The sequence below is a fragment of the Oculina patagonica genome, chromosome 8 (assembly GCF_052425735.1).
Source record: "Oculina patagonica isolate OP01 chromosome 8, crgOcupat, whole genome shotgun sequence".
NCBI classification, from domain to species: domain Eukaryota; kingdom Metazoa; phylum Cnidaria; class Anthozoa; order Scleractinia; family Oculinidae; genus Oculina; species Oculina patagonica.
The window spans coordinates 12,586,083-12,607,992 of record NC_135765.1 but is presented as its reverse complement, the minus strand read 5'-3'; the positions used below and the strand labels follow the sequence as shown (position 1 = coordinate 12,607,992).

At 38.3% G+C, this 21,910-nt stretch overlaps 1 protein-coding gene across 1 annotated transcript; it reads left to right on the top strand.

Moving 5' to 3' along the window:
* The first annotated feature begins 12 nt into the window (after nt 1-12).
* On the top strand, nt 13-21,633 carry LOC144663823 (sodium/potassium-transporting ATPase subunit alpha-3-like). Its single transcript, XM_078524885.1, has 25 exons — nt 13-291; nt 2,252-2,353; nt 2,923-3,063; nt 3,657-3,716; nt 5,949-6,152; nt 6,681-6,743; nt 7,252-7,302; nt 7,722-7,856; nt 8,387-8,773; nt 9,094-9,235; nt 10,186-10,259; nt 10,351-10,442; nt 10,869-11,259; nt 11,709-11,895; nt 12,053-12,156; nt 12,288-12,465; nt 14,199-14,300; nt 16,236-16,390; nt 16,601-16,695; nt 17,212-17,251; nt 17,765-17,899; nt 19,248-19,378; nt 19,509-19,610; nt 20,083-20,174; nt 21,177-21,633. Exons 1-25 carry the CDS (start codon nt 235-237, stop codon nt 21,203-21,205), a joined length of 3,249 nt encoding a protein of 1,082 aa, XP_078381011.1. The 5' UTR covers nt 13-234; the 3' UTR covers nt 21,206-21,633.
* The last annotated feature ends 277 nt before the right edge of the window (nt 21,634-21,910 follow it).

Sequence of the window (21,910 nt, the reverse complement as noted above, 5' to 3'; positions counted from 1 at the left end):
TGCTGCATTGGTGCTTGGGTCATCGCGCGTACAGTTGTAGTAGGAGGAGCCGGCTGGAGGCGGGACGATCGAAGGGACGCTGCTGTAGTTTTGTTGCTTTTGTTTTAGGGTTTTTGTTTGTAGCAGCGGTCTAGCTGATCCATCTTGATTTCGCAGTTGCCTCTGTTGATCGAACTGAGTAGATTTCGTTGACGAGGCAAGGCATTTCGTTGTGTTGGTTTCATCGCTTGCTCCATGTGCATAGCTCTAGATCTTGCGTCCATCCCAGCCTGCAGGGCGTTTGAATTAGTGGTAAGTTGACGATGCACTTTGTTTTAGCTTAATTAAGATCCCAGTTTGAGAACACTATTCGCAAAGCGACTACATTGTGCGCATAAACAGAAAAGCCGCACAAACGAGTACGAGCTTATCCTGCAAGTGAGCGCTGATCACCTCTGCTCTGCACCGCGGTTGGTGAAATTGATCGGTTATCTTACGCCGGGTAGGTTGTTAAGCTAAACTTTTGGACGAAATATTCGTTTATGTTTGCTTTGCACTCCCTTGATTGCTATTAACGACAATTTAGCTTATGAGTTTTATCTTTTCATCGGTCACAAATGCCAACTGCATTACATTTATGACTTTTGTCACACAATAAACAACATGCTCATTGTGGGAAGACGCGCGTGGAGTAATGCAATGTGAAATCGATTTGAGCGTCACTTTCGGCGGTAAAGAGGAGAAAAGTAATTGAAAATAATTGCATTGTGTTAAAATCGTTCTGTAGATTCCATTTTAGTTCTGATTAAGCGGTTAACGTTTGTATTTAGAGTGAAAAGTTGAAAATATTATGGCTCTGCCCTGACCCTCTGCGGCGGGTCTTTTGTCTTGAATTTTGAGCTTTTTGTAAGGTTATTGCCCTTACGACTTGAATAATTACGTCTACGGCGACGAGTATTTGTTTGTTTTCGTAAATGATTTGATATGCCTTAACTTAAGGAACTAAAATATCGCCTAATTTTGTTTTCAATATTTTTTTAACCGGGAAAGTACATGGTAAAATTCGAGTTTGCTCACATGCCTTTGCCTCGTTCAAGTTTCTACTTGTTCGTTTCAGCAAATTACAACCTTGGCTTACAATTGTTTACACCCTTTGTTTTCAAATAAGTGAATGACACTGTATTAGTAATACAGCGCAGTCAAGAGCGAATACTCTTGGGAAAACTTGCAAAATATCACTTCAAAACGGTTTTGATATTTTCTGCGGAAGGTTTGATTTCTTTTTCAATCTTCAAATTACATGAAGCTTACGAAATTGTCCTTTTGAGGAAAAACAGAACAGGAGTACCGGTACATGCAGTAAAATAAAGAAATTACTTTTTTCATCCACCTGCATATATTTGTATTTTAAATGGAGCATTAGAATTAATATTGTAAATTCGTTTTTCGTAGAAATATTAATATTGTTTTTTAAGCTTTCTCACTTGATATCGAAGAGAAATGTGAGTCATTGATATAAGAGACGATGTTTATCGTTTTGAGGGTAAAGTAGTTTTCAAAATTAATTTCTACTCCATGAACAGCAACATAGCATGCAGGATTTTGCAGGTGACTTTCATGATGTTTCATAAAATATTTATTAGTGTGAAATTAAATATTCAACTGCTGTAATCTTTCCCTTTAAATTTCTAATAAATTATTGGCCTTTAGCCAATGAGGTGATTTGGGCATGTTTTTTTTTTTTGAAAACCTTTTAGCATAAGTCTAACATATTAAATTTACAATAATAAATATACCGTAGGCCTCGTGAAAAAGGAAGTTCCAATTTCTCTGTTTTTAATTTCATCCCTGCCAAAATATTTCAGTTTTAAATCTGAAACTCGTCTGGATTGCATATAAGTTTTGTTTTCAGTTCCAAGTAAGGGTTTGAATCAAATTTAATTATCATTTTAAGATGATAGGGCAATGCATTATATGTTTTCTGTTATCATTTTACTCTGTTATTCATTCCACGTACATGAAGATTCATGGCAATATCGAAACATATTTTTTTCAATTATTTATTTGTAAGTTAGCAAATTGCAATGTACACTGTTCACTTTTTCCTACAAGCAATACACATTCTTCACAATGAGCAATACGCTGAATTGATGAACGGGCAAACAAAAGAGATCTCAAAGCTTCTCTACAACAATTTTCATATTATGTTTCTTTGTTATCAATAAAGTGATATTTTGTTTATAACTAGTGATATTTCATTCATTTGTTTCAGACAATGGCGGAAAACAATAAAGACAATAAAGATGACAACAAAGGTGAAATGGGGGCTGCATACCTTCAAGAAATGTATGAAGTTGGAGGAACCCCTGATGAGGTATGTTTTTAAGTTAACTGCACTTTTATTACCGCTCACAATCTAACGAACGACCTGCGATTGACAAAACCTGCTGGTCTGGAGATTTAAAGGTATACCCCTGACCAGCGATTTGGTCTTATTCAGACTAAGATGTGACTCAGTTTGTTGAAGGTTTGTCGCTGACTGTTTTTTTTGATGTTATTTTTTCAAAACACAGTCAGCGACAAACCTTCAACAAACTATGTCTTCCCCTGACTACAATTACACTATTTTCAAATGTGACTCAGTCTTGGAGTTCACTTTGGAAATGGAATAACTAAATTCAAATTTGTCTTTGTCTGCATCTGATATGTACAGTGCCTATGTTTTAATATTGGGATCCAGGTAATATTAATCCATGTATATGATGCAGGTCGGATTCCAACACAGGCCACATTATTGGGAAGCTAGCAGTCTCACCTCACAATCTCCTAACATTGAGTACATGTACATGACTATAAAAATCATTTGTTCTTTAGATCGACAAGAGTTACTGACAATGTTTAGTGTTGAAGATATTCATCATTGTTTATTTGAATTTATGACAGTATGGGCGGGCTGATAGCTACAGAGCTGCTACAACACCTCTTGTGAAACATGCTCCTGATGCAGAAAAAGACAAAAAGAAGAAGGGAAAGAAAGCTGACAAAAAGGACAAGCTAGACGATCTGAAGCAGGAACTGGAAATGGTACAATAATATTATGAATCATATCACAACAAAATAAATTACTCTAGATTAAAGGGCCTTTGACATGGATTTTAACAGATTTATGAACAGGGAAAATTTATGTTTATGTTCTCTGAAACCTAAAAATAAAGTCCATTTTCCCTGTGCCATGCTCCTTTAAATTCTCCACACTTCCATTTTGTTTGTAAAATGGTTTAATCACCACTGAGTTTTAGAGTAAAATTAATTAGTGTAACAGTCAATGCATAGTTTATTTTTGTTTGTGTGGAATTACATTGTACCTTGTGAAACTGGTCATCCTGTTGTTTTATCAAGCCATAATTTTTTGGATAACTAAAATCAAAGATGAGAAGGAGAAAGCCATCAGCAGGTTGATGTACAATATCTGTCTCTAACTGCCCTATATTCTAGATCTGCAATGCCTGTGGTGCTAGTTGTGTACGTGTGAATTTTATAAATGAACATAAATCATCTAACCATACATTTTGTAAACAGTGGTGCATGCATATGCATGTGTTATGCATGTTTAATTGAATGAGAAGAAACACTGTATTATACTTAACTGTCTTTTTCTCTCTCGATTTTTTTTAAAGGAATGGCACAAGATGCCGCTTGATGATCTTGAAAGCAAGCTTGGCACTGATTTTAAGAAAGTAAGAAAAACTGACTCTTTCTTTTCATATTACCAAGAGAGGTAAATGCTGCATTTGAGCCTAGTGGCCCATCAGGTCGGAGCTTATTCCAGTTTCAGTAACATGAAACCCCCCCCCCCCCCTGGATGTAATGCTTGTCCATCACAGGGTTACCCCCCAGCATTAAATTTGTCGGTGCCCATTTATACACCTGGGTGGAGAGTAGCACAAAAAATCCCAAACAAAACACAGGACCCCCGCCAGGGTTACATTGGAACCTGGGCCTTTCGACTCGGGGTAGAGCGCGCTAACCCTTAGGCCACCGCGCCTCCCTAGAGAACTGAAAGATAAATCCCAAACTTTTTTGCAATGAAACAAGGGAGGTGTGGCAGCCTAATAAATAGTGTGCTGGACTCCAGAATTGAGCGATCCAAGTTCAAGCCCTTGGCTGGGTTTTTGAGTTGTGTTCTTGGGCAAGACACTTCTCCTATATAGTACATCTCTCCACCCAGGTGTATAAAAGGGGTACCAGCAAATTAATATTAATGCTGGGGGATAACCCTGTGATGGATTAGCATCCCATCCAGGGATAGAAAATGCTTCTAATCACTTCAGGCTACTGAAAACAGGTTAAGAACTGCTCAGTACCTTATTACATGAAATTTTCACGACACGTTAATTTCGCGAATTTCGCGATTCCAAAAATGTCGCGAAATTAAAGTGACGCGAACAATAAGTGTCGCGAACATAACATGACGCGAAAATTAAGTGACTCACATTATGTAAATAATCAAGAAACAATAAGTTTAGTACCACTAAAGGAATGAATTTTCAATGTAAATGGATGTTGTCATCAATTGACTCAAAAACAATAACTCATGTACAAGCATAACCGACTTGTAGACATTGTGAGAACTGCTCTGTTGTTGCTATTGGCCGAGATTGAAGTCCCTGCCCTTTGCATTTCTGTTAATTTTAACATTATTGTTCCTTTGATGAAGTCGTTCTATGTAATACAAGGGTATGTTAAATAATATTGCCACGAAAATGTAAATTGTGTCTTACTCAAAAACGCGAAATTAAAGTGTTTCAAAATATAAAATTTTCGCAAAATCGCGAAATTTAAGTGTCGCGAAATATGCGCACCTTAAAATCGCGAAATAAATGTGTCGCAAAAATTTCATGTAATAAGGTAGTTTGCATTTATATGATTGCATGGTACAGGGTCCGAAATTAAATTTTTTACATCTGCACCACTTGGCGACCGGACCGAAAGTTTTAGTCGCCAGATGGCAACTTCTGGTCGCCAATGTTTTTCGATTGACTTTCCTTTTACACTTAAAAGACGAAACACTTGTTCTTCTTGTGTATTTTTCGCCATTCATATGCTCAAAAACAGCTTACTTATACCACAAAACAACGATGACAATCACTCAAAGAAATGCTGTACCCGCCTATAAGTAGAGTCTTAAAAAGTCTTCTTTATCGAATGTTAACTCTCTAACATTTAAACGGAAAATACTTTACAGTCTTACCCAAACATTCCGCTCTTTAATAATATAAAAAAAATCATTTCCACCAACTTTCTGACATATTTCGACAGGTAGTTTTTCATTCAACACAGTGACAACAAGAACGTGTTGCGTTCGTGGAACGTCGTAGCTTAGTATCCTGGCATGTAATTGGAAATATCTAAATCTTCCACAAAGTTTTTTGCATCTGTAGCCTTACCAGTTTCAAGTAAATGACGGAAATATTTCAGCGTGTCCGCGGACATGACATCGCCAGAATGAATATTCATTGCATGGACCATTGCATGCGAAAGAAAGCACATGTCTGGGCGCGCCCGCAATAGTGTCATGGGGAAAACCGCTGAGGAAAACAACATGGCGGCTTGCAATGTTCGAATCGTGTTGATCGCAGCTGTTAGCTGAGCTGTTGGGGAGTTTATACATTATGTAGCGAGAAATTTACTTCAGTGTTATCTCAAGGACATCACTAAGATAAAAAGTGAGTCAATAAATTGTTAAAAAACGGCTCCGAATTTTATTTTTAATCAATTTCTCTGAATACTCTTACAAAGCAACTTAGTCGCCAGTGGGCGATCAGTTGTGAAATTCTGGTCGCCAGCTCTCAATATTTAGTCGCATTGGCGACCAGGAAGGCGCAATTTCGGACCCTGTGGTAACAACTTACTGACTTTGATACATGCTTTGTTTCACTTCTGTTGTCCACATGATTCGTTATCTGCAGGGTCACACACAGGAAAAGGCTGATGAGCTCTACGAGCGTGATGGTCCTAATGCTCTGACTCCCCCGCCCACCACCCCCGAGTGGGTCAAGTTCTGTAAACAGCTGTTTAGTGGTTTTGCTATGCTGTTGTGGATTGGAGCTATTCTTTGTTTCATCACTTACGGAATTAAAGTGTCGCAGATAGAAGAACCAGATAAGGATGATGTAAGTATAGTGTAAAAAATTGCTGGAAAATAATTTTTCCCTCGGCTTTTACTATATGTAATAGAGTGAGAGAGAGCATTTAACATCTTTGATTTTTAAAGGGCACATTTTTTAAGGAATGAGATCAATCATGATTTCAAGTTTGTCCATGTCATAATACATCTACATGTACATGTACATTAAGTCTTTGCTTGCTTTGTATTGGTTGCCGCTAATTAATTTGTCAACTACTGTTCTGTGATGTACAACCAATGTTCTTGGGTTCCTGTGACCGTATATGTATTTTCATGTACATGTTAGATGAAGAACATGTACGAACATGTTTGTTTTGGGCTTTCGAAGAATTTGTTTTTATGTCCAGTTAACAGTTGTTTTTATGGACTCGAGAATCAGGCTGAAAAACTTTCTGACTATAATCTACAGAGTTCATTGTGGTGTTTCAGTTCATCAAGCGCATGAGACTACAAAAGAAATAAGTGATGAGTACAAAAATATGATAACTTCTACTTTCTTTCTTTCTTCCTTTAGCTGTACCTTGGAATAGTTCTTGCCACAGTGGTTATCATTACTGGATGTTTCTCTTACTACCAGGTCAGTTGAGGTTGTGTTAAAACCCAAAAACACAAAAATAATAAGTTTTAATTAAGATTTTTTTTTCTTGACATTAACCAACCCCAATTCCTAATTACTGCTTATATCACTACATTTTTGCTGCCTTCTGTGGAGGCGGTGTGGCACAGATGATAGTGGCCTAGCTAGCATGGTTTGGGAATTGGACGTTTAATCTAGAGGCCCCAGGTTCAAATCTTCCTTCTTGCCACTGGATAGATTTGTGCTTAGTGGTCCCAATTATTCGGCTCCTCCAATCTCTGTATAATTTATGGTCAACTGGTCAGCCTCCGACCCATTGGCATTTTTAACAAGTCTCTGTTAATTTATAATATTATATATTTTGTTTGTCCTGGCATTGGACAAAGTGTGCTCTTATGGGAGGGAGACTGCCTTTGAAACGGCCCTGTACCTGTAAATTTATGCATTGTTTGTACAGTGTAGAAGTTTTACTTGATTTAAATTGTTACATTTGCTGTTTTGAGTTTAGGAGGCCAAGAGCTCCAAGATCATGGAAAGTTTTAAGAAAATGGTTCCACAGGTAAGAAACAATGCATATTTTTAAGCTTTTTTTGACTTTTTTTTCATACTGTTAATGTTACAATACAAATCTAGCTAGTGAGCCTGTACATATCGTTGTTTTCGTTCACAAAGGAAGACACAAAAAATTTGCCACTGTCATAGTGTACTGTATCACAACTTTTTGGAACACTTATGTGGCAACCCTGTTATCCCCAACCCAGTATCTAAACATTTTTTTTTTCCCTTACCTTAATGTCAATTTAAAATAGCGACACCCGTGGTATTTTTAATGGAATTAGCACTTTCAACAATAAACTTTTACACCTTCAGAAGTGAAATGGATGAACATTTCATTGATCTGTAATGTCTTCATCTGAACAAAGTCAATTAGAATTGGTAAATTCCTTGATAGTAAATTTTGTTTTTATATTTTGTTAGGAAGCCACTGTCCTTCGTGATGGCGAAAAGCACAATGTCAATGCAGAAAAGCTTGTCCTGGGAGACATCATCTTTGTAAAGTTTGGAGATAGAGTTCCTGCTGATATCCGTGTGCTTGAAGCTCGTGGCTTCAAGGTAAATGTACAGCTGTACTGTTACTTATGCTGACAGAAAATTCAAATTACAAAATAATGTTGCAACCAACACTACACTGTAGTCTGTATTGTGAAGTTCTGCAAAGATTACCAAACCAGACATAAACATACATGTATGGACATGTGCTATGGTGACCACACTACAAGTCAAGTTTTAAGTTTACTACTCGCATGTTGTTCACAAAACTTAACTTCAAAACTGACAAAAACGTGGCTAAAATAATTTTTTGTACCTTGCAAATTGATCGCTTGGTACAGAGTATCTTCAGCTGATTTGTTTTATTGCTGCTGTCCTGGAAGCTGGGAAATGAGTGCTAACTCAAAGTTCTGCATTGTCCTTGCTACAGCTTCCTACCAACACAAAAAAACAATACCTAAAGGAAGCTTTTCCCCTTTTAGTTTGCTACTGATTTTGGTACAAATATCTATTTTCTTGTGGTGCTTACTTTGAAGTTCGAGTAGAGTAGAGTAGAGAATTCTTACCTTACCTGAAGACTGATATTTGACTAGGTTGACAACTCTTCCCTCACTGGCGAATCAGAACCTCAAGCACGAACACCAGAATTCTCTCATGATAATCCCTTGGAGACAAAGAACTTGGCATTCTTCTCCACAAATGCGGTTGAAGGAACCTGCACCGGAATCGTCGTCCAAATAGGTGATAACACTGTCATGGGACGTATTGCCAACTTAGCTAGCGGCTTGGGATCAGGAAAAACACCTATTGCTGTGGAAATTGAACATTTCATCCATATTATTACTGGAGTTGCTGTAACCCTTGGCGTGACCTTCTTTGTTCTCTCCTTGATCCTGGGTTATCACTGGCTGACTGCCGTCATATTTTTAATTGGTATCATTGTTGCCAATGTGCCTGAGGGACTTCTTGCAACTGTCACGGTAGGCAATTGTAGCAACTTGTTGTACAGTAAAAAACCCCATATAAGAACCTAACATTTAAGAACCTGAAAGGCTAAAATTTTCATTTTAAACCCCCTTTTTATAAGAACCCAGTCTCGAGGATCAAGTCGAGGCTGTCAACTTTCTTTTGAGTGGTACTGTACTATTGTTAGGCTAAGTTAGAAAAATCTTGGTTCTTATATGCGAGTTTTTACTGTAATGAATGTGTATAGATCAGTGGATTGTCTGGTTATTTTCTTAGCATGCTACAAAAATATAGTGCTTTACTAACTCTGGAAATGTTGATTTCAAATTTTTAGGTGTGTCTGACTCTAACTGCTAAGCGTATGGCAGCCAAAAACTGCTTGGTAAAGAACTTGGAGTCTGTTGAGACCCTTGGTAGTACATCAACCATCTGCTCTGACAAGACAGGAACTTTGACTCAAAACAGAATGACTGTGGGTAAGTGAAAGCTAAAGCTAACATCCCTGCTGGTCTAGCCTCCTACTTAGACATTCTTAGGGCTGGTCACGCGTTTCTAGTAGTGTGTGCCAGCTTTGTTTTTTTTTTTTTCTTAGCTATTAACTGTACCAATTTTGAGCTGCCATGAACAGCCATCTTTCCCCCATCTTCACGCGTACAGCATTCAAGTTTGTCTGGACTAACTGTCGCATCTTTCAACTGAACTAAATTTAATGTTTGGAGGATGAACATGTCAAGTTTGACAGCTCCACCTGTCTGTATTTGAATGTGATGCACAGGTTTTGAAAACATTGTATAAGTTTTATTTTACACACCAAAGTACATTTGGGTTTACATTAATCATTGCAACACAATCTGGCGACATGTGCAAAATCACCCAGGTGGACCTGTCAAAATTTGATTTATGTTCGCGCTCCAAATTTTAATTGGTTCAGTTGAAAACATGCAATTTTTTTAGACAAACTTGAATGTTTTGCACATCAAAAAACACAGATAAAGAGTTGGCCGTTCAAGGTACAGTAGCTTGAAAATGGTACATGTAGTATTGCTACTGACAGCATGTACTTCCCCTGGATGATAATTATTCTAATTTTTGACCCGAAAGTTGTGACCCTCGAAAAGTAGTGACAAGAAAAGGTTGCTAAATCTGAAAGCCACAGGGGTTGTTACTTTCACAACTCTGTGGTACATTCTTTCTGGTTCCTCCAATCTGTAGAATTCAAATTGACTTTTCTTTTTACTGCCTTTCAGCTTGAACTGTCCAAAATAATGATTAGGCTTGATCTTAAAGGGATGCACAGTAGTGGCTTAGATAAGCTAAAAAAGGGATAAATCTTCAGTGGCTTAAATACGAATGTTAAGCTTAGCATGGGCACCTATTTGCATATATCAAGTCTGAAATGATGTTTTTATATCTTCCCCCCTCATAGCTCACATGTGGTTTGATAATAAAATCTTTGAAGCTGACACAACAGAGGATCAATCAGGAACTCCTATGGAAAAGGTACTCGCAAAAGACACCTGTAATAATTGTTAACTAAAAGCGCAAGTAGCTACTGGAGTTCTACATAATTTATGAGTTCACTTTTTTTCAGACTGAAACCTGGGATGCACTGGCTAGAGTTGCAGGCTTGTGTAATCGTGCTGAGTTTAAGACAGGCCAAGATAAAGTTCCTGTACTCAAAAGGTGAGATTGAAATTACAGTTTTATCCAGATAACTCAAACCTTTCAGGCAAATCAAAAAAGGTTAGAGTTATTGAGGGTAAAATTAGTAAGAAAATGACCTAGAGGGGGATAGAAAAAGGTTTGAGTTGGGATGTTCGGGATGTTTGAGTTATTAAGGGTTTGAGTTACATGTATCAGGATCCAACTATATTGTATATAATTTTGGACAAGTTTGGAGCGTAGAAGCGTAGCATTAGCAACCTTTACATTTAGATCTGACATGAGTACGAAGTCGAGTACAAGTACGACTTTGGAAATTTGAGACAACCGTATCGCACAAATTATAACTCTTTCCTAGCCTAATGGGATCTTAAATTTTAGGTGCTTATATGCAGGTTTTTACTGTATTACAGCTTTCATGTAAAACTTTTCTTTTATTTACAACAGAGAGACAAATGGAGATGCCTCTGAATCAGCCCTGCTAAAATGCATTGAACTTCAAGTGGGCAGTGTGATTGAAATGCGAGAGAAAAACAAGAAAGTTGCCGAAATCCCATTCAACTCCACCAACAAATACCAGGTGTCCATTCACGAGCAAGCAAATGATGATGACCCTCGTTACTTACTGGTGATGAAGGGTGCACCAGAACGCATTTTAGAGCGCTGCTCTACAATCCTGATAAGCGGCAAGGAAGAGGTTTTAGATGATGAAATGAAAGAAGCTTTTGAGAGAGCATATCTAGATCTGGGCGGCATGGGAGAACGTGTGTTGGGTTTTTGCCATTTTTTCCTCAATGTGGAAGAATTTCCTCCTGGATTTGAGTTTGTCACAGAAGATGTGAGTTCAAGCATAATCTTTTATACTTATTAACAGTGGAACCCTGTTCTACCAACACTCGCTTTTATTTAATATGGACACCTGCTTATTCCAGACAGTTTGGATTGTCCCAATGAAAATCTCATATTGTTTCCTCTTACATTAGCTCCCTTAATACAAACACGAGGGAAAACTGTGACCCAAATGACAAGCCCTTGTACAAAGTATATCTTGCTCTACGGACATGTTGTGCGGAGGATTACAGTAAGGTTTGGAGCATGTGGGCATCAGGGTTTGGCACCTGGGCAAAGTATCAGCAAGGCCCTACCCTATTTATTTTGGTAAACTGAAGTTGGTTCAGATGTTGAAATCAGCCGGGTCAAGTCCTGTTTGGTAGGAGGTAGTGCATGGGGGGTATGGGGAACATTGTGACACTGAATAACAAAATGTTACGTGTCTTCTGTTCACAGCCTCCAAATTTCCCTCTTAAAGACTTGTGCTTTGTTGGTCTGATGTCCATGATTGATCCTCCTCGTGCCGCTGTTCCTGATGCCGTCAGTAAATGCCGTAGTGCAGGAATCAAAGTCATCATGGTTACTGGTGATCATCCAATCACAGCCAAGGCCATTGCAAGAGGCGTGGGAATTATATCTGAAGGTAAAAACTGGTTGTGTTTTGATTTGCATATTGGCGAGGTAACTCTGTTTAGAGACAAAGTTGATTTAATTTGCACAATGCTGCATATCATGGTGTCTTGAAAATTATTGAGCTAAATGATTAAATTTCTGCAATTCCCTTTTAAATATTTCTTTAGAAATGGAGACTGTGGAGGACATTGCTGACAGGCTAGGTTGTCCAGTGGCTGATGTGAATCCTCGTGATGCTAAAGCAATTGTAGTACATGGAGGACAGCTCAAGGTACTTCATACAAGTTATTTTAATCGATGTAAAGGTAGAAAATGTAAGAGTATACAACTGTCTAGCTTCAATCTAGTAGTTGTGAGTGTTTAGTCTCATGTTCATGTATGCTGATCACTTTTATTTTGCAGGATATCTCGAGGGAAAAGCTTGATGAAATCCTAAAGAACCACACAGAGATTGTTTTTGCCAGAACCTCTCCACAACAGAAGTTGATCATCGTAGAAGGCTGTCAGCGACAGGGTGCCATTGTTGCCGTGACTGGGGATGGTGTTAATGATTCACCAGCCTTAAAGAAAGCTGACATAGGTGTGTACATTCAGTGGCACTATAAAGTGTTTTTTGTTTGGATTTCATGAATGTTGGGGCTGATTTCCTCCTTGGGTTGCATGTTATGAATTTATTTGGAGTTGCCATCTAAAGCGGAAACTGTAGTGGCCTAGTGGCTGTCTGGGCAACCTGACACAATGCAACAAGGCAAGCTACATGAAGTATGTCATCCAGGGGTAGTATACATGTGCCCTCGTGATCGGCGTCCCTATTTTGGTTTATTTACATTCTGAACACAATCGAACACGTAGCAAAAGTTCTGAAGTATATCACGGAAAGCGAAACCATTGAAATGAATTATCAACAGCCCCATTTTAAAAGACGAGAAATTTTGGAAGCAGAAGTGCGAAGCTGGTGGAAAGGGTTATTTCTTTCTCTTGAATGTTAATTAAACAATGTTGTCGTTGCGGCGCCTTTTCACAGCCGGCGAGTCGAACGGTGATTTTTATGCGCGTAGCTTGAAAACTTTCGGTTTAGCTCGCTATTTAAATAGCCACATAATCACCTGAGAGCATTTGCAAGGATTGTAAAAGTGTTTGCAAAGCGAAATGTTCATTGTTGTTACAAAGAAAACTTCAAAAAGATTTTAAAAGAGCGACGTTTCAAAAGGGTTTCTGAAGAGTTTGCAAAGCGTTTTCAAAGGGTTTCAGGGAAGGCTCCAGAGGGTTTCCAAAGCGTTTCAAAGTGTCTCCAAAGGGTTTCCAATGTGTTGATAAGCTGTGTTTTCCCATGGAGGGTCACATTTGATAAAGCACCCTTTTTCAGATAAGCCACTCCCGCAGATAAACCGCACCTTTTTCCTAAAAATCTTTGCTCAAAATCGAGGGTGTGGCTTATCTGCGGGAACATTTGGAAAAGGTGCTGAAAATTTTTGTGAATTGACACTTGCATGAAAATGTATGTAAATTAATATTACCTAAAAATACAAGGGAGTACTGGTCATTGCTTTTGCAAGTTCGACAGCCCATAAAAGCTGTTTGCAGTGTCGACGATTGCCTACATTTTCAACAGTGTAAATATTTATACTCCATGCGTGGTAGATGCAGATCATGGCCTACTGTTTCTTCCCTGTTCAGCACTTTGATGGCAAATTTGCCAAACTGATTATAAACTCTCTTGATGCAACAAGTTTATCTCCAACAGATGGCTCCCAAATCTCTTTTTATCAAAATGATAGCAATGAAACCTGAACGCCTCCATCTTGTTTTGCCTGTTCGTTCTCGCCCCAGTCCCATTTTCGCGTCTGATCAAATGCCTAGTTACTAAGCTACGAACACTCTGCAAACGCACGATCTTGTTATCACACAAAATCTGTGGAAAAACTGTGTTTAATAAAGAAATACCTGTCAACAAATACCAGAAAAGATCAACCATATGTCAAAGTTGGTGTTCAGTCTTACCCACAATTTTAGCGCTTTAATATAATGAACACCAACTTTGATATATGGTTGATCTTTTTCAAGTATTTTTTGTTTCAATGTTTAGTGAGTTTACATTTGATAAAGAAGACTTTGAAAGACTCGACTTTGGATTTTCTTTGATTTACTTTCAAAAAAACTTTTTTTCCAAAATTTGAGTTACTATATTTGGGGTGAGGCTTATCTGCAGTTGTAGCTTATCTGCGGGTGTTTACGGTAAGTGATCCTAAAACTGTCTGACTCCTCAACCTTAATTCCATGACTTAAACCTAAATATTGACTGTTACTCTGCAGGTGTTGCTATGGGTATTGCTGGCTCAGATGTGTCTAAACAGGCAGCTGACATGATCTTGTTGGATGACAACTTTGCTTCAATTGTGACTGGAGTTGAAGAAGGTCCGTGGCCATACTCGGGTTACTTAGTTAACAGTGTAGTTAAGATGTCTAAGTCTAGGGATTTGTTTGTCTGGGACATCAATAGTCATTTTAAAGCCTTGCTTGAAAGCGTTTGAAGGGCTTTGCTCTTGTGTTTAGCCTGCGAACAGGCTCCCAAGTGGGGTTTCCGCGAGCGAAGTGAGCGGAAGAGCGGGGACTTCCCCCTCAGGCCCCGCTCTTCCGCTCACTTCGCTTGCCTCCTTCCGCTCACTTCCCGCTCACTCGGGAGCCTGTTCACAGGCTATCTTGTGTTTGGCACATTGAATAAAAATAGGTCACCAAGGGTGACATGAGACTAATGCCGTATGGCATAGTGATACAGATTGCGCGGTTTTCGTAAGCCGGTTAAAATTGGTTAGAGGTTTGTGTTCGGGAGTTTAATTTAAAATGCTTATAGCAAGCTAGGGGCATCGTGGATGATTATGGATGAAAACGAAACAGTCATAAATGTTATATGCTTCACAAAATTTAAAGTATGAACAGGAGTTGATGTTACTTCTTCCGTATTGTCCGTAAAAGCAGAAACGATTAAACATTTGGACAAGATTGCGTGACGATTTACAAAAAGCATGTTCATTACAACAAGGGTTGAAGAACTTCACATCGTTTTCTTTCAGATTTTTCACCATTTTGATGATGACTCTTGAAACAGATTTTGCAATAAAAGCACTTGAAATAGTGACTGTTACTCCATTGTACTGTAAGCACTTAGTGACAGATTTTCCTAAAAACGGGTGTAAATGCTCACGTCAATATAATGATGACCTTTTGAACGCTGGAAACTAGGCAATTATTATCGAGCTACCATACACAGGAGCGAAGACTGTTTATCATGATGTACAAATTTCGCGAATCATCACTTCCATATCAATGTAACCATTTTATGATTTTTCTAGCTGTAAGAAGAACTTAAGATCTCTGAGAGTCGTAAAAGCATGAAATTCGATTTCAGTGTATGGCAAAGGCCGGAACAGTGTAATACTGCAAAGCGGCCAAACAAACGCATTTTGATTTAGTCGCGTAACTTGATTTACATTTATCCATGTACATCTTTTATTTTTGAAGGTTTTTGTTTGCACTGTAAAGAAAAAATTGGTCAAAATTCAAATGACTTAAGTACAAAATACGAGGTAAAGTTTTCTATTTTTTAAAACAAAATAAATATTTGGTCGCATTGTGTAAATAAACGCGAGTCGCCGTCGAAATATTTTTTCTCAAAGACGTCTTGCTTTTTAAGCAAGACGAAAACACAAGTGCTTAACTGAACTGAAAACGAAGATTTATTTTCACAAAAAGCTTACAAATGTCTTAACTGGAAAATTATTACGTCCTGTTCAAGTGTTGAATAATCGTGACTTGAGAAAGAACTTTTAATTATGCGTGGGAACACGTGTCGCTGATTGGCTGTTTTTAATTGAAACTAATCGTGCGTGTCCGTACGGAGTCCGTTCTTGCAGCTGATCATTGTTTTCTACATTACAGCGAACGATTATCGATCCCGAACCATTCCCTTGGGATTGCTAACAGCTTTTTTCATATAACAAAGAGTCTAATGCGCATGCGCAAAGCGCACGCAAGCATTAGACTCAAAAATTGAGCTCATATTATTTATTTCAACAGTTACAAATATGTGTACATGTATGTATTTGAAGGATTTCAGATTTTGCCCACATGCAATCTGTATGTACATGTACATAAAATAGTATGCAGCGTTACAGGGGGGGGGGGTTGTGGTACTCTACATATGTCTGTTTATGATGAGTTATCATGGATTTTCTCACCTGAAAAGTGATGAGAACACCATGCTGCCTTCCTTCTGACACAACAGACAAGAATTGTGGAATTAAAATTGCATTACCTCAAGATTCAATTTAATATCTATTTTTTGGCCCTCAGGTCGTTTGATCTTTGATAACTTGAAGAAGTCCATTGCCTACACTCTGACCAGTAACATTCCTGAGATCACACCATTCTTGATGTTCATCATTGTCGGCATCCCTCAACCTCTTGGAGTTGTCACCATCCTTTGTATTGATTTGGGAACTGATATGGTGAGTTCCATAATTCTCAATTCCTCTTAGTGGACACACAAAGTTGGACCCGGCCGTTCTTAAAAGGGCCTTGTCATAGATTGTAGCAGAGTTTTGAACTGCCAAAATTTATATTTGTGTCGTAGGAAACCTCTGATCAAGTGAGTCTTTCTATTAGTTGTATTTGTAGTTAAACTCATCTTTCTCGCTGCTTTTCTTCTTCACCATAAGGTTCCTGCCATTTCCTTAGCTTATGAGAAGGCAGAGAGTGACATCATGAAGAGGAAACCTCGTGACCCCCAACATGACAAACTTGTAAATGAAAGGTAGAGGAGCTAGAGCTTTTTTTTTTGTCCGAATATCATTTAAGGAATTGATTGATAACTTCCTTTAAACTTGTGTCATTCCTGACAAGATATGATTCCTTTTCGGTTGACTATCTTGTGAGGCTTGGCTGGTCGCATTAATATTAATATTTTTAGGCTTTATAATCTCTTTTTTCGTCATATGTACATTATTGTAAATAGCTAGTTTTTAAACTCTTATATTCTTAGTATTTTAATTTTTTTATATATTTGTAAGGCGCATTTGGTCATATTTACATGTTAATTTGCGCCATAGAAATCTTAAATATTATAATATTATTAGTCTCTTGTATCTGTTTATTAAAATCCATGAAAATGATCTTTGCAACCGAAATACCGTAAAGACTCGTGTATAAGCCGCACTCGTAGATAAGCCGGAAATAAGCCTTTGCAATAATAAACTCACAAAAAATGCTTACTTTGTCGTAATTTTACAGTACGTACAGTTTATGTAATGGTATTTCTTTCCTTCATCAGATTAATTGCCATGACTTATGGACAAATCGGTTTCATCCAGGTAAGTCAAAAACCTGAAGTTCCATAGAGCTTTCTACAAATATTTAACGATTATCCTGCGAAAATCGCTCGGAATATCGCCTGATACTTAGTCGACGAGGCCGTAGGCCAAGGTGGCTAAAATCAGACGATATTCCGCAAGATTGAGCAGGATATTTGTTTTATTATTCAACAAATTGACAACAAAATACATTTTGCACCCAGAAAAAACTGAGGTTGTGCAGCATTTCCAAGATTTTGGACGAATCTTGACAACCTACGTATATTGCAGGATATCTGTCATGTACAGATGACAGATAACAATCACATTTTGACCATATTTGGGCACCGCGTGCGTTTGTTGAATAATAATTTCGTGTATCTGACTCCCACAAATTGTGAATATTTAACGTACATGTACTATCTTCTTATAAAGCTCTGGGCGAAGACCTAAGTTTTCGTTTTCAAGCTAACACAGGGATAATAAGTCTCGGTTGTTGTTGTTGTTGCTTACTTTTGTTTGTGTTTTCACCAGGCATTGGGAGGCTTCTTTACCTACTTTGTAATCATGACAGAGAATGGCTTCTTTCCATCTCGTCTGTTTGGTATTCGGGAGGAATGGGAAGACAGGTCTAATAATGGTGTGTTGGACAGCTACGGCCAGGAATGGGTGAGTGACGTCATTTACTTAAGCTGTACACTTGTTGAGCAACAGTTGTTTTGACTGTTAAGGAAAGGTAAAGAAGTTTAACACTGACTCTTTGTTATCGATCTTTGAGGATCTTAGTCAGCCACACCGTGAAATACATGAAATCCGCCATTTTGCGATGGCCTGAAAATAGAGCAGTTTTCAATTGAGTGTCGTAAAACCAAAACCAAAGTAATCACTCTAGCCAATCACAAAGGACACAGACAATCCAGTGAACCAATCAAAACTCGAAGCAAATACATGTAGCTGGCACGAAGCGCGGGAAAACGCGCGCGAGCGAGTCACGATTGGTTTTGGTTTTACTCCTGATTGGCTGACAAAGTGGCGCGAGATTTTTAAGCCAATCACTAAGCGTAGTAATGCAAAACCAAAGCAAACGCAATTTACTTTCGACACTCAAGTGAAAACCGCTCTATTGAAAATTGTATGATGAAGCGAAACCTTATTACAAACGTTTCTAATTTTGAGACAGCGTCCCCCAAAACCATATGAACTCTTAACCTCTTTCATCAGTTTTGTGGTAACTGTAAAATCCTGCCATGGAACTACTATTTGGAAGAAGATGAGATTAAAATCACTGTTTGCCCATTTTTAAGTGTATCACAGAAATGTTAAGAGTCACATATGGTTTTGAAGGATACTGTCTCAAAATTAGAGATGGGTATGGATTTTGAACCATGTTTAAAGGGACATAACTTGGTCACTGAGTAGTGTATAATATTGTCACTCGACCCTTACCGTATATAACTCCCAAATGATGTTGTTAAATGCGTGAAGGAATTTTTGCTCTGTCTTTCAAACAGAGCAAAATAATAAGCGACAATTGTTTTATAATATGTCACTCGACCCTTACCGTATATAACTCCTTAATGTTGTTGTTAAATGTGTGAAGGAAATTTCGCTCGAAGAAAGAGACTTGTCCTTCGATAGGTAACAATTGGAGGTTTTATGTTTGAGCTTTTTTATTTCTCGTGAATGCGCAAGGCGACGATTTTATCGTCGTAAATGGTGGCCATAGAGTTCTAAAAAGAACTGTTTTTCTATTAGCAAGACCGGTTTCGGAAACGAAATGAGTCGTTCCCTTCGTCAGTTGCTTTTAGTTCTGTGCTCATGTTGTTGAGAGCGGGTTATGACCTCGTTTTGACCAGTTTCGACGTGCTTTTACATGTGGTTGTGTCCTTTTTTGATTGGTTAAAATGTGAAACCAGCCCCATTTGCCTGCGCAATTCCAAAAATCATGAAAGTGGCACTAAGTTACATTGTGCAGTATAATAACCTGTACATGTATGTTTTCCTTTTTCTTTTGCAGACATACAGTCAACGAAAGATTCTAGAGTACACTTGTCACACTGCATTCTTTGTCAGTATCGTGGTTGTGCAGTGGGCAGATTTGATCATCTGTAAGACTCGCAAGAATTCTATTCTCCAGCAGAAGATGACGTAAGTAAACAAGCTCTCCCCATTGGTCTGCCCTGCAATGTACAGTGACTCGGTAAACCGGGCACAACAGTCTACCTAATTTACAAAATGAGTTTTAAAAACTGGTATGCTGTCATTTTTCCCCACTTAGGAACAAAGCCCTTAACTTTGGTTTGGTGTTTGAGACTGCACTGGCCGTACTGCTTTGCTACACACCTGGTTTGTCCACTGGTCTGCGGATGTACCCATTGGTGTAAGTACAGTCCTAGTCCGTTGTTTCATATACACTGCCTCTCCTTCACAGCCGTTCTTTGGGTCACGCAACGCTTCTCCCCACTAACGGCGTTGGAGGAAGAGGGGGCGTTGCGTGACGAGCCCTACAGCGGCTGCGAAGGAAAATTTGAAGCTTAAAAAACAAACTGTATGAACCTTTACGTTTATCTGCCAGGCCCCTCCGTGGGGCAGGAAGGGGGGAAGGCAATTCCTCATTTGAAGGACGGCGATGCTTTCGTAAAATTTGAATTGAAACCATAAAGGAGACAAATATGGGCGTGACTGACACTTTGACCCCTAAAAAAAGCCATTTTTCATGCCTGGTCAGTTAAGAACGCCAACACAGTATGACGGCGTGTTTTATTCCTTCATGTGCAACCCTAAACGAGGCTTTTGCGGCTAAAAATATTGGTGTTTTACCAACAAAGCTTACTGTTTTATTTGTTCCTTAGTGCTGCCTGGTGGTTCACAGCTATTCCATTTAGCTTGCTGATCTTTGTGTATGACGAGTGCCGCAGGTACATCATCCGAAGACATCCAGGATGTAAGTTGTTTTTTTTATTACTCCCCATCTGTAATCTGTTACATGATAAAGATTACTGTTGAATCTGCATTGTTTTGTAATGTCAACAGTTCTTGAAATGAATCCGGATTTTTCTCCACCCCAAATCTCATTGGAAATGCACCTTCACTTCGCCTACCAAAATCGACTTTTACTTTTTACTTTTTCTCCGTACTTGTCTTCAGTTTTTCTTGCTTGCAATCCCAATATAAGCGTTAAAGGTGGCATCATTCATCTGACAGGGGCTTTTTTACATTGTTGATGATACTTATATGTTGATGTGCTTGCTTTTAACATTAAGTGTTCAATAAGTGTTCTTGGAGTGCAAAATAGTTTTTTAAAAACAGACGTTTCGGGGAAACCCCTTCATCAGTGTAAATGTGGTGTCTTAAAAGGAACGCTTGATCGTACGTTAAAGTCAAGATCAAGCGTTCCTTTTAAGACATCACATTTACACTGATGAAGGGGTTTCCCCGAAACGTCTGTTTTTAAAAAAAAAAAAACTATTTTGCGCTCCAAGAACACTTATTGTAACAATTGAGTGCTACGCAGCAAAACTCTTTTTATATTGCTTTTAACATTTACCAACTGCAAGCCTTAGTAGTCTTTTCGTAAGGAATGCAAACGAATCAGTTTTAGAAGTCCTACTTCATCAGCTTCCTGTAGCGCCTGGAGCTATTATAGAGTTCTATTTGGCCGGCGTTTTTTTTAAATGTACGCCGAGCAAACAAACTGATTTTTAACCATTGCTGCATTATTGTTCCCAGATTATCAATGGTTGTTATCAAAGGTTGGGAATCCGAATACCCTATAATAGTGTAACGCTTATGAATGTGAACACCCTAAATACGAGGAATCTAGAGTCTGGAAACGTTTATGAATCCTGGAAAATGTTCTTTAGTTAGACGTAGCCTAAAAGTGATAAGGAAAAAGCTTTTTTGATTGTAAAAATCTTACTACGGTTGTCTTTATCCTTTCCCTCAGGTTGGCTGGAACAAGAAACGTACTATTAATGAAAATTATGGCGAGTGAAATGCTATGCACCGCTTGTGAAGTGATCTCGCACCGATGGAAACCACGTTGATAGTGGATTGGAGCATAATGGATTGATTATTCAAACTTCAAGATATCTTTTTAGAGTGACAATTGTGTGTCTGTTATAAAGGCACTTTGCGATTATTGCTATCATTAAGGCAAAATAGCCGTTTTTCATTTAGCGAAAAAAAATTTAAAGCCTATCTCCATTCATTCCTACTCCTTTATTCAATATATCTCGAACATTTTTCCTCGAAAGCAATTAATTTTTTGGTTCGTTTTTTAAGACAAAATATTTTTGACAAGCTAGGCCAGTTTCCATATTATCGCATTAGAGCTATGATATTTACACATTTCGTATAGTGTTATCTCGAGCATATACAATTAAAATAATTGAACATTTTTATTAGTTGTGGTGGTTGTTTTGATTTGATAGATTCCTTTCGCAGTCGTCCTTCATTTCTACTAAGGTACCCTGCACAGCCCAGTAACGAACTCATTAAACATTTACGTGATTTGTAAGAGCACGTTTTTCACCGTAATGGTGGATTTCCACTGACGCGTAAATTTTTACGTGCGTGAAAAAAATTAGAGACAATGTATGAACGGCTTGCGTAAACGTTTACGCAAGCCGTTCATACATTGTCTCTAATTTTCTTACGCACGTAAAAATTTACGCGTCA

Excerpts from the sequence above, each read along its gene's own strand:
- LOC144663823 (XM_078524885.1), top strand. The coding sequence starts at position 235 with ATGTGCATAGCTCTAGATCTTGCGTCCATCCCAGCCTGCAGGGCGTTT. Across the intron at positions 17,900-19,247 it reads ACAGCTACGGCCAGGAATGG|ACATACAGTCAACGAAAGAT; the intron begins GTGAGTGACGTC and ends TTTCTTTTGCAG. Across the intron at positions 20,175-21,176 it reads CATCCGAAGACATCCAGGAT|GTTGGCTGGAACAAGAAACG; the intron begins GTAAGTTGTTTT and ends CCTTTCCCTCAG.